At 34.7% G+C, this 13,352-nt stretch overlaps 1 protein-coding gene across 1 annotated transcript; it reads right to left on the reverse strand.

The window, feature by feature from the left end:
- Positions 1 to 5,900: 5,900 nt before the first annotated feature.
- On the reverse strand, positions 5,901 to 11,939 carry LOC113240558. The gene is made up of 3 exons (XM_026477892.1): positions 11,839 to 11,939; positions 7,781 to 8,061; positions 5,901 to 6,184 (listed from the first exon to the last, which is right to left on the reverse strand). Exons 1-3 carry the CDS (start codon positions 11,882 to 11,884, stop codon positions 6,176 to 6,178), a joined length of 336 nt encoding a protein of 111 aa, XP_026333677.1. The 5' UTR covers positions 11,885 to 11,939; the 3' UTR covers positions 5,901 to 6,175.
- Between the last annotated feature and the right edge of the window lie 1,413 nt (positions 11,940 to 13,352).

Here is a 13,352-nt window from a genome sequence, read left to right on the forward strand (position 1 = left end):
AAATAATGTAATTTGTGAGCACTTATATTAAAAAAGAGACAATTTTGTGATATAAATCTGGAGATCTCTACGCATTTCCAATCTCAAGACTGATATTAGAAAGAAATTTTTATAAAGTGGTTTCCGAATAGTGTACGCTGTTTTGTATTTATGTTTTGGTGTAGAATTAATTTCAGTGATTTTGATTTAGGTGAATCTTTAACACTTTTAATTTTTTAAATAAATAAAATTACTTATTATAATAGTAGTGTAGGGTGACTACATTAATTAAGATAAATATAATTATATTATCGTTAATTATATAAGTGTATATTCATATTTACTGTTTATATTTATATACATACCATTAAAATATTGCTGTTTAATGTGTAAGATAAATAATTTATATAGCTTCATATAATACACAATTATATATGCAACAGTACTTTAAATGTGTAAAGTAAAATATAAAATATGTGTAATAGATATAGTGTACAGACGGACACGCGCATTGGGTTTTGTTATTAGATATTTGTGCGCGTCCACCCGCCGGCAGCATGATGGACCGGTTGCCGCGAACAATAGCGGTGGGCGGAGCCGAGCGCGGCAGTGGCATGACGTAGACGAGTCGCTTCTTTGCTTTCGAGTGGAATGCGTGTCGTATGCTCAGTAATCTCGGCTACCCCGCTATTTTATTTATTTTTGCGAGCTATTGCTAACCGATGTACTTTGTGTTCGATATTTCCTATTTCCTTCTGCTTTAAACTCTTATCTTCCTTCTGTGCTTGTGTAATCTCTGTGTTGTTTCCGTGAACGAATAAACTGTGAATAGTAATTTTTTTGTGAGTATCATTCCGCGGAACCACTACTAACGATTGTACAGTAGTAATATTATCGATAATCACAAATTTGTTATAATTATTAATACAAAGATCGAACACTCAGAAAAAATTCCTTCGATCCGGTCGGATTCGAACCGACGTCTTCTTGCATACCGTGCCAGACGCTATACCAACTAAGCCACCGAACGAACCAACGGACCTCACGAATTTTTCTATGTGCTTGCGTCGTGTCTTTGTACTTGGTCTTTCAACGACTTTTTAGTCGTAGCGCCATCTATGAGAAATCTATTACAGATTTATCACCCAGTTAGTACCTTTACAGCTACCAGTCCTGGCGAGAGATGTCGCTATTCACTGTATTAATTAAATTTTTTTTTTTTTTAATTTTTATTGAATTCAATAAAAATTTAATTGATAATCACAAAATCAGATATAATATTAATAATACGTTTCTTTGCCTAAAACATGGTACAACAGAAGATGTAATAAGAGAGTGCCAGTATTAACATGTTTCGCATATTAAACAACCATATATTAAACTACGACAACAATAAAAATATCACAAGTTACAAATTAAATTTGCCAAGAATTATAATAATAACTCTTACTGCACAAAGAAAAGATACATGAAACACAAGTTATAAAGGACATATACAAAGGTGAGCTTATCTCTAGAAGAGAAGTCTGCGGGACTAATTATTGTACAATAAAATTAAAATTCAAATGTGAGTAAAATATATTAATTTTTTTTTATTTTTATTTATTTACCTTAAATCCTATGCGAGTGTAAACGAGTTGAAGGCTGAGGTTCAGAATACGATTTGTAATACAATTCATCACAACACGTTATTAAAAGTTACTCAAAATGAATTCGTTAAAAGATTAAATTTGTGTATCCAAGAAAATGGAGCTCATTTCGCTAACTAATTAGTTAGATTACAATTTTTTTCGTTTTATTAAAATACGTTTAGATTTCATGGTTTTTTTTTTCATTTAATTAACCAATTTTGTGAGAGAGATTTTATTCTTATAATTATAATCGATCGATGCAATAAAAGTGCAGGGTGCATTTTTTTCAGATTAAAGCGGTTTCGATTCCCGCGTGTTGCTAGAAATTTTCGAAAATCTATGAATGCAGTTTTATTTCTTTTAAAAAATAAAGGAATGTTTCCTTGAAGTAAAAATTTCTATCTCCAGTATTTAGAGTACTTTCCCTCCAGGTGGCATTACAAATTTCCACAAATTTATACAGGGTGTATAAATATAACCAATATATATATTCATATAATGGATGATATGATACATATGACAGACATACACACCTACATGAACTTTATATACATAAATACATACATAAGCAGAATATATATTATAATCTAAACAAATTACTAGTTTATAATATATGTTACCTATTAGCTATTTAACGCGTTCGACAGGTAGTGGTCTTTTAATTTGTGTTTGAAAGATGCCACCGATGGACTGTCACGAATGCCAACAGGTAGTTTATTCCACATACGAGTTGCACTTACCGTGAAAGAGTTGTGGAAGAATTTCGAGTTGGATTGGGGATTTATTAGTGACTTAGTGTCACAGGTACGTTTTGGGCGGGATCTGGGGGATAAGGGAGAAAAACGGGAACACAGATAATGAGGAAGCTGGGGGTAATGTAGAATTTTGTAAAGGAGACAAAGAACGTGCATATCTCGGCGAAGTCGGATTGGTAGCCATTTCAACTTAGTCCGAAATTCAGAGACACGGTCATATTTACGTAAACCGAATATGAAATGGATTGCCAGATTTTGTAGGCGCTCCAGTTTGTTAACCAGCTCCTCAGTAGCATCCAAATAACAAACATAGTCGACAAGAGGAAGTAGTAAAGACTGAGCTACCTACCTTTGTATTGTACGGCAAGAAGAATTGAAGCCGCTTGAGAGAATGGTAGGAAAAATGCATGCGTCGACTAACCTCATTTACCTGCTGTCTCCAAGACAGTGTACATTCGATTATCAGACCCAGGTTCTTTGTATTATCAGCAATGCACGACTCACTCCATTATACCTTTACGAAACCTTGGCGAGATTATCAATGTCCAACCTACAGTAAAGTCTGTTGCTACCTACGATTATTGCCTGTGATTTCGTTGGGTTTACAAGCAAACCAAACGCATCAGCCCAAGACTTCACCACAAGAACATCTTTATTAATAGCTCCAATGGCAGTTAGGGTATTAGCTACATCAAAGTGTCTATAAATTTGCACGTCATCAGCGTATAAATGGAACGGAGGAGTTATTAGTTTTGTGAGTTCATTTATGAACAGCGAGAAGAGAAGAGGTGAAAGTACACCACCCTGAGGCACCCCTGAAGTCAAAGGAAACCATTCAGAATAAGTGTCATCATGCTTGATCCTTTGAAGGCGATTGCGGAGGTAGTCTAAAAACCAAGCGATTGCAGCAGGGGAAAAGTTAAGAGAGCAGAGAATGGCAAGAAGGATGTCATAGTCGACAGAGTTAAAAGCACTGCTGAAGTCCAGTAACACAATAATGGTGAACAATCAGTTATCCATGGCGTGGCGAATATCATCCGTGACGTTAAGTAAGGTAGTTACTGTGCTATGACCAGGACGAAAACCGGATTGATATGGACTTATAAGATCATAACGAGAGACAAATGAGAAAAGTTGTTTATGAACAGTGCCTTCAAGTGCCTTCTTCCTTGGACAGGAATGGTAGGATAGGAGGAAATTGGGAGAAAGCCGTGGGAGTAGCGGATTTAGGGATAGGAATGACATGGGCTAATTTCCAGTCGCTAGGAAAGACGCCAGTTGCAAGTGAACAATTCATAATGTGTGTGATAATTGAAGTAAGGTCATCCAGGATAGGTATCAGTATGTCACGGCAAATACCATCTTCACCCACGGCCTTGGAAGTAATGGATAGGATACTCTTCTTAACTTCCCCCTCAGTGACTTCGCGTAAAGAAAAAATTATTAACATCAAGATAAAATTTTACTTGTTACATTCTAAAATTTGCCTCTTTAATATGAAGTGAACAAACGAAAATGGTATGGATCCTATGTTTATATTCGACAGTCCTATGATTTCCAACCATTTTTACTTCCTTTTTTGATTTGTAGGTAACCTTTAAAAATAAAAATAATAATGAAATAATAAAAACCTCGTAGTCAATTGTTTTAATAACAGAATATCGATAATTTGTATGCTTACAAGAATAACACTATTTCAAATTATTCATTATCAACAGTCATCAAAATATACTAACAAACAGGCAATATGTAGTAACCAAAGCAAAAGTCGGCAAGACTTATGAATAAACTACTTAAATGAGTCTGATCACATGAGATATTTGAGCTATATATGATTTATAGACAGAAAAATAACACGGTGTAATGTAAGACTTGGTTGATTTCCGCTTTTTCTACTACCGCTCCCCTTAATACTGCAGCGACGCGCGTTTTATCAATACTTAATTGTTCTCACTGTCAATATTTTTGTCCATTACATTACAATTCATGCGAATAATTCACTAAAACATTTGGCGAAACATTGACATTTGATGTGCTTCAAAAATGGTAAAATGAGGACAGTTGGCATTTAAGATGACGTTGCGTATTTTCGATTCCCATGATCGACACAAATCAATGTTATGCAATGCATCTCTTTTGGGTTACGACGTCACACAATATCTAAACAAAGACCATAAAATGTTTATGTTTTCAACGTCTAAATGCATAATATAATGTCTGATTTATATTATGTCACTATAAAGTTTTTTGACGTGTCTGTGTGAAACAAAATCACTTGAATTTGTTATCTTTGCGAGTGGTTTTTCGTGAAACGAATTCATCGCCTGTACAAAACAGTTTTTGAGCAAATATCCTCATTTTAAATTGTTATAGTAGTCAACATTTTGAAACAATTAAGTACCTAGGTACCTACGCAATTTTACTGTTTTTAATAGTATTTGTCATTGTGCAATAATTTTTAACGTTTTCGTTGTGATAAACTGATAAACAACCTCTGTTACACAATTATTAATACAAAGATCAAAACACAAAGAAAAATATCTTCTTCTTTTTGTTAATGATTATAAAAAAACTAGTAGTACTACTATCTTAAAAACTACAACTGTTAATACATATCATTTCATTTTTAACCGACTTCAAAAAAGGAAGAGGTTCTCAATTCGACTGTATGTTCTTTTTTTTTTGTATGTATGTTACGCGATAACTCCGGTATTTGTGAACCGATTTTCATGATTCTTTTTTGTTGGAAAGGGGGTACTTCCATAGAGGTCCCATTTTATTTTGAAGAAAATTAGCCACCTCGAAGGGTGGCTATTCACGCATGAAGATTCATTTTTATAAATAGCGCCTAACTTTAATTTAGGAGCAATTATTTTAATGGTTGATTTTGCTATTTCTCCAATTCAAGGCGTTTTTCTCTCAATATACTTTGAGTAGTGAGAACCGATTTTTATTATCTCCAGTGTCAAGTCCTGTATAGTGGCGAACTAGGGGATATTTCAATAAAACTTGACAAACAGACGTAATTCCACATGCTTTTGAGGTCGGTTTTTTAGTACTCTGTACTGAGATTATATTATATCAGATGTGCAAAACAACTCACAATCACCTGCGCGCATATTCGTTATACAATTCAAGGTCACATCTTGGACGTATCGACGGCTAAGCGAAACGAACATTTCTAAACATGTTGTTATTACATTCTTTACTCACAACAAACAGAAAAAAAGGAATATTACTGATACAAATCTGAGCAAAGGTATGGACAAGTTTGTAGCAGCAAAGGTCTTTGTGAAAGAGTTCGTCCAGAGGACAGAGATGTTCTTGTCGCGGAGTTTATCGCGTCCACTTCCTGTCAGCAGCCTTTCGCAGATCGTCACCCCATCTGGCCGGAAGGCGTTGTACACTACAATTTGCCGAGTCGTGGTCTCCACTGAAGAACTCATTTCCCCCCTCAGTTATCGGTTCCTCGAGGGATATGGCCAGTCCATTGCCACTTTCAACGAGCTATGTCGGTGATTTTGGTTCTCTGTCGGTTAACTTCATCACAAATTTTATCCCCAAGTGAAATTCCGAGCATAGCTCGTTCTTAAGCTGGTGGACCAGCAGTATTGTGAGTGCTGCGTCTAATATGACTATTTGGTTTATAATCACTTTCACATTGTTTACGTTTAGTAATAGAGACACGAGTTACAAAACAAAGAAGCTTAGAATTTAAAATAAAACAGAATCAGAGACACGCGTCAAATCCAGTGGCACCGCTCGTGTTGACATATTCGAATATATCGACTCCGAGTTCATTGACTTGACTTAGTTGTGCTGCAATTAGACAAAATTATCGTACGTGTATAATATACAAAATCAAGCAGTCGAAAATTAAAAAAAAAAAAACCCTACTGGACCAATAGTACGAACATTGAAATAATAAATTTGAAAATTAAAAATTACAATATTAAATTGAACAACACGCAATTAAAAAACAATATCGACATTTTTTAAATAGGTAGGTACACAATGTGTTGATTTGCATCATCGCCATATTTACAGAGGTCATTCTATGTCCGAAACTGGGGGTCTACTCTCGATCTCCGTCCGACATCCGTCCGAAACAATTACTGCCAAATAAGCAATACTTGACCAAATGAAAAGACGCGTGATGCGAATGAAGCTTCATACTTGATACTTGTCTTTTAATTTTGTCGAATATTACTTATTTGACAGTAATTGTTTCGGACGGATGTCGGACGGAAAAAATAAAATTTCCTAAATTCTCATTTTTTATTTAATTGCGGTATTACATCGGGTCGCAATCACCTGGGGGTCTAACATAACCTTTCTAAAAACAATCTTATTTCAATGTAAGCTGAAAGTAAGCTTATTATAATATTACTCATTTTCGTACCATGACGAACCTATCAACCAAGTAATGTATTATTGTTAAAGTGACTGAAAGAACGAACGACTTCCCAATATTGTCTATTCCTTACTAAAAATAGGAAAGAAATATCGCTATATGAACTGTATAATGCCATCTCTTTCTTTTTTGATGTTTCAAATCGTCCTATCGTAGTATAATGTTAAAGTACTTAATATTATTTACATTCAGGGAATTTTATCTGCCAAAAAAGAAAAGTAGGTAATAATGAAATCTATTAAAATTACGTTGTTTTCAATTATTATTCCGCATTATCATGAAGAAAAATAAGTAAAACAAGCTGAGTCTTGATTGTCACGTTGTCAATTCCGAATTATAGTCTAGTGTCAACTGTTAGTTTCGCCAAGGAGCAATAGATGTCGCTGTCATAATTTTACGAAATACAACACTAAATCCAATAAACATCGCGTATTTTTATTTAATGAGAAATTATTTCTTATGTACGATTAAATAAAAATAAACACTGCCCTCCCGCGGTGCATTCTCTTTAGTGACAATTTTGTAAAACTTTACTAGATACAATAGGCCAGAATATTGAAAAGAATCTAAAAAAAAATATTTTTAGATGATTTAGCATTATTTCTTTTATTAATTTCTTAAATATGGCAAGAATGCAAATCAACACACTGTAATAGACGATACGTGTGTTTAATTTGTTTTATTTAGTACCAGTAAAGCTCCTTGTGAAAGAATTCGTCGAGGGAAGGACTGTCACCTTACCTATTTCTGCCGCCAAAAAGTAATGTCAGAATTATTGCGTTCCGGTTTTGAAGGGTGCTGGTGAAATTACAGGCACATGGGACTTGTCAACTTATGTCTCAGGGTGACGGGCGCAGTGGCAGTACCTCTCAGATCTTTGCGATTGAAAGCTTTGAGTGGACAGGAGTGTACCTTACCATCAGGCGCACGACTTGTTCGTTCCGTCACTTGATATTATAAAAGAAAATATTTTCAATTAATGTTTCTGTACTTGTAAATACCTCAGTGTCTGGTGTAGCCGTGTTTCGGCTTCGCTGCCTCCTATAAACATATACAATTAGACCTGCTACTCCTAAAGCCACAACGACCACGCCCAGACCTACGCTCACGTATGTCCATTCCGCTGGAAGGTCTTTTGGAGTATCAGTGGACGTAGGTTTTGACATATCTTGTAGTATTTCTTCTGACGGAGTAACTGTCGCCGTCTTTGGCTTGACATATGTGATCGCTGTTTGTTGTGTTGTGGTCTTAGGGTTAGAGACTGACCGGGCTCTTGCTGATCCTGAAATAATGGAGCTGATGTTGATTTCTATATTGTATACGGATGATATAACAAAATAGTTATCAAAAAGTGCTACATATTCAAAATCCTAATCTGTTACGTCAACCATTTAGGGGAAAGGTGTACCAGATGATCCTCTTAAGGGAGAATGATGGTAGTTTGGCCGCTCACGCGATACATGCAGTCGTAGACGCATACCACACCTAGAGGTGCCGGTGATGATTTTATACCGATTTATCGGATATCGAAGTTATAACAGGTAAAAGAACTAATATTAATTGCTATTTCGATAACTACTCTAGCAAACCATAAAGTTTTTAATGCCTGGGTCTGTCATTTAAAAAAAATAAACAACTTCAAAAATTCGTCACGACAATCGTGTGTGTTAATTGTTTGGGCTGGTGATTTCGGTGTTTATTTAGATACGTAGTAGCGTAAGTAGCGTTTTTTAAGTTTACCCTGAATATAAATGTTTATAAACTATACTTTAAGGAGTAATTTCATGGTAAACGTTAGAACCACTCGAACGGAATATTATCATATTTATTCAAGTACACCAAAAATTTCATTAGTGCTTTTTAAGTGCAGGATTTGCGGTGTATTACTGCATTTTATTTGAGATGTTTTTGTTGGTAATACGGACGGTATTTATTTAGCAATGCAGAATATTAATTTTTATTTATAAAAACTGTATTTAAACTGAATGCTTTTCTAATTTGCGAAACCAAATAGCCGCCATTTTGCGGTAGGAGGAGCGCATCGCGTGAGCGGTTAAAAGATATTCAGCTTAAAGCAGACGTAAAAGCGTTGAATGATAGAAAATTTATCTATTTACATGTTGTTTAGTAAAACGTTTTATTTTTTGATCTATCATTATTATATTTTCATATTTTTAAAACCCTACTAAAGGGCAAGACCTTGCCTTTATTTAGGAAAATTTCTAGTATTTGGTAGAAACAAATGAAGACAACAACTTTTAAGACTTAACAAAGTCCTCACTTATGTAATCTAGGTATATGAAACAACAGTTACGGAACTTCGAGAACAAATAATCCTAATTAACTGATATCTTACAGGTACCTAAGGGTGGGCGATATTGTTTTTTATGGGAAGTTGATATCCATCCTCGTCTCCTTTTCTTTAATGTACTTTACGAGCTCGATTTCCCGTTAAACATATCTGATGAACAGTGTTTTTTTTCACCTTAATATTTCCTTGAACTGACAGACCCATTATTTTTACCTTTAGCCCGTCTTTTTAATGGCATAACGCGTACCTATTGCGAATTATTTACTTGCCGATCTTGTGGCGTCCTACTTTTTACGCGTCTAGTTCTTTAGATCATAGTCTTCCGACCACCCACCACGAATGGTTTTTCTTTTACTATTACGCGGCCTGGTCTAAAACAAGAAAAAGCATTTATATTTGTTATTAATCGAGATCGATCATGTAAACGAAATCCAGTGTTCTACTATTTTATTCGTATTGCAAGCTATTTAATTAAGAGGTTTCAACTACTCAGAACAACATAGAAATTAAAAATAGTTCGTTAACAACATATACAGTACAAGATGATCCCCACGGACCATCTCGTACACCAAAATCATAATTATCTCGCCCCAATTTACTTAATTTTATTTTTTGTTCGGCGAAATAACCTGCATGCTGTCTACTGTTACCACAAAGCCACCAACACAAAAATCTTAGCAATTGATTGCTTAGAATGGAAGTTGCTCAAGCTTTTAATCAACTCTACCTTAGATCAAACTCACACAATTTTTATTTTTTTTCCACAAAAATTAACTCGTCACTCACATCGCCATTACGAATTGACTAATGAGAAGGCACATTGAGGCCTACATTTTACCGAACAAAATATCTAGATGACGTTACTAGATTCGCTACAATTGAAAAGGATCATTTTACCCCCAAGGATCATTTCGTACACCTTTCCCCTAATCCTTTTTTACGTAAAAAAATTATACTAATTTCTCTACTTTCGGTTATAACCTATAGGAATTCCTGTGACAAAATCTCTAGGAGCCTGGAATCCAGACTAAATCATGAGATATGCGTGTTAGGCTGCTAGCAGATTGACTGCGTGTTTGCAGTTAATGCGTATAGTTGTTGCCAACTTTATGCAGTCGAGGTCTCGGCAGGCAATCTCGACTGCATGCAGTAGGTTTCGGCTGCATACGGTTAATACGTGAAGATGATATCAATTTCATGCAGTCGAGGTTTTGGATAACGACTTTGAAATTTTGCATGCAGTTATTGCGTCAAATTGTTTACGATTTCACGCGTTAACCATGCAGATTTGTTGGCAGCCTTAGACTTTTAGGGTCAGCAATCCTGATAACTAACAGCTTATATTTATATGCTGTTTGTAGTTTAACTATTAAATGGCATCAAGTCCTCAACATTTTATGGAGCACTCACCATAATCGCCACAATTGGCAGGCGGGTTGGCGATGTCGTGGTGAATGTTCACTGATCCCACGGCGCCGACTCAACCGGCGAGAGGGAAACCCGGGGGGGTTTTAGTGGGGTAGGCCCTCAAGTCTGGAGGGACAGTCTCCACATAACCCCTGAGTCTCCCTGGGCTCAGGGGTATCGATAAAGATTTCCCCCGTCAAAAAAAAAAAGAAAGAAATAGGCGGGTTGGCGATCGTAGTAAATCTGCAATCTACAACCCAATCGTCATAATACCTTGTTCATACAAGAACAAAATTTAGAAGTTGCAAGATAGTAATCCTATAAAGGGAAGTAGTCCAATCATGACCGAGATGAATCCTTATAAAGTGACACCTCCTTATCTGTGACATGCCATAAAAAGTAACAACGATACCACAAGGAAAAACGTTCAAAAGACCAATCGTTTACCAAGGGTACTAACTGTCAAACTGGTAAAGTCTTTAATGTAAACAAATAACCGTTTAAGCTGAATAAAATTGATGTAATAATAAAGATGGTTTCGTGGTTTTAATATCAACATACCGAAGTAGACAAATTAACTTTCATCGCACTTGCTCGTTAATAGTATGATTGCCTGGTGGCTAACTTTCACAATTAAGGATTAAAAAGTTCAAAATTAAAACTTTCGCTTAAAATGTTACTAAACTTTAAAGAAATTTAATTGCAATTCACCCTTAAATAACTTAAATACTTATTACTAAGAATTTCTTGTAATTGATTTTGATTATTTTCTGTGCAAAATTTAGCAATATTTCTTTTATTGTAAAAGAAATATTGCTAAATGCCGTCGGCTGTCATGTATCTTTGCTTTTTTGCAATATTTTAGTTCGAGTTGTATTATCTTTGGAGCTAGCTGGCCATCTGTTGATAAAACAAAAACAAAAAGCCCGCCATTGTTGTGATGTGAACCATATTTATTCATACAAGAAATAAACATTGTATTTACGTCTTTGCGAGGAAATAATGTATTTCGGACGGTAAAAAAATACAGCCTCAGCCTTCGGTTTCGGGCTTTTAATAGACCCTTGTTAGTGATTTCTTGTTTACCGTCCTTAATACACAATGTACTACTTCCTTCTATATACTGCATATTATCTTAAGACAGATCTCGAGCATTTTGATCGCGCATATCCGCGCACGCACGCGTCATACCACTTCGTCTCCTCCAATGTCTGTACCCCGCGGGCGTATCGCGCACGAGCTAGATGACCCATGATAAATATTTATATTATAACACCGCATGCGCACTAGCATCACTACTCGTTGTATTACTGATAAATTATTGAGTCTGTAGGTACTTACCTATAACATTAAGTCTAACGTGACATATTTTTTCACGAATAGTCATGCGGTAGGAATATACGCCATCATATGTATCATATATTGTATCGTAATAATTTTGATCGTCTAAAAAGCAATCGAATTCTCCGTATAATGATTTTATCGGCTGAAAGTAATAAAATCAATTAAAATATAATTTAACAAAAAATACAAGTAAATGTACCAATTCCAGTTCCAGTAGATGGATATTTTTCAGAAAAAAATTAATACTTAGCGAAAAATAACCTAACAAACTTTATGTCCTTTGCAAAGATCAAATGGAGGTAGTTGATGTTAAGTAAGTATGCTTACACATGTTCTTTACGGAGTATATAAACTAAATCTTTCAAATATTATATATATATTTTTCAAATTATATATTTCTTCTTAAGTTATGATAGATTATGATTTGATAGATTAGACAATGAAATACTAGAAACGTTCAATGATTCCAAGATTGTTTTATGGTGACGTTTCCGATGACGATCTTGAATATAGGCCACCGCATCGCAATCAAACTAACCGTCTTGAGTTGGGTAGCAATTGAAACGACGAAGCACATATCGCATTGTGAATATAATAGTGTATTAACTCAAAAAGGGTATTTGTTCAGAGTCGATGAAAAACTAATTATTCTCTTCCTGTGAAAGATTTAGAAAAGAACATGTATAGGTTAAAGCTTATTGCAGATACGTAAACAATTTTCTACTTATCGAGTTCTTAGGTTTTCGCGATTGTTACACATAGGAAATGAAACTATTTTTCCGGATTTAAATCGCGTATATTTGTTTTTTCAAACAAACCGACGTTTCGTTAATTTTTTGTACTAGCCAAATATGTTTAAAAATAAAAGGGAAAGAAAAATTTCCTATATTTTTAAATTTTAAAAGTACATCTTAATATAGTGCCGTTGTCTTAATATAGTGAAAATCCAGTTTTCCTGAACAAATATTTTTTTCAATATTTTTCCCATACTTCCTAAAATATTAACAACAATCCCTAAAAATTTTATTAAAAATATTCTAATAAAAGGTCTCTGAGTAGGTAGGAACATCACAACATGTAATGACAACAATATGCTATGAATTATTAACAAAATTACTGTTGTTTTAAATTATGCGAATATATAATTAATCTATCAACTTATAACATCGATATACACAAACTGATTTAAAAATTAAAATATAAATTTCAGAGAATTTACTAAGTACTGTAAAATTAATTGAAATGTAATTTATGTATTTATAATATCACCCAAACTTCTTTGGAAACTTTTTAACTCAAGACCAATGTCCAAGTCATGTGATTTGGAAAGCGAGTTAGTTATACGTCCTGCGGAGCCTTCTTGGCATTAAGCAATAAATTATTAAACCAATAAACTACCATTGAGAGGGTATCGTTAATATTGTCATAGCCAACGTCAGTGAGCATTGTTTACAAGTATTTTATTTAACTGCCTCCGTGGCCGAACGGTTACCATGCCGGACTGCCACGCA

This window comes from Hyposmocoma kahamanoa, unplaced genomic scaffold (genome assembly GCF_003589595.1).
Source record: "Hyposmocoma kahamanoa isolate Upper Pololo Valley unplaced genomic scaffold, ASM358959v1 152, whole genome shotgun sequence".
NCBI lineage: Eukaryota > Metazoa > Arthropoda > Insecta > Lepidoptera > Cosmopterigidae > Hyposmocoma > Hyposmocoma kahamanoa.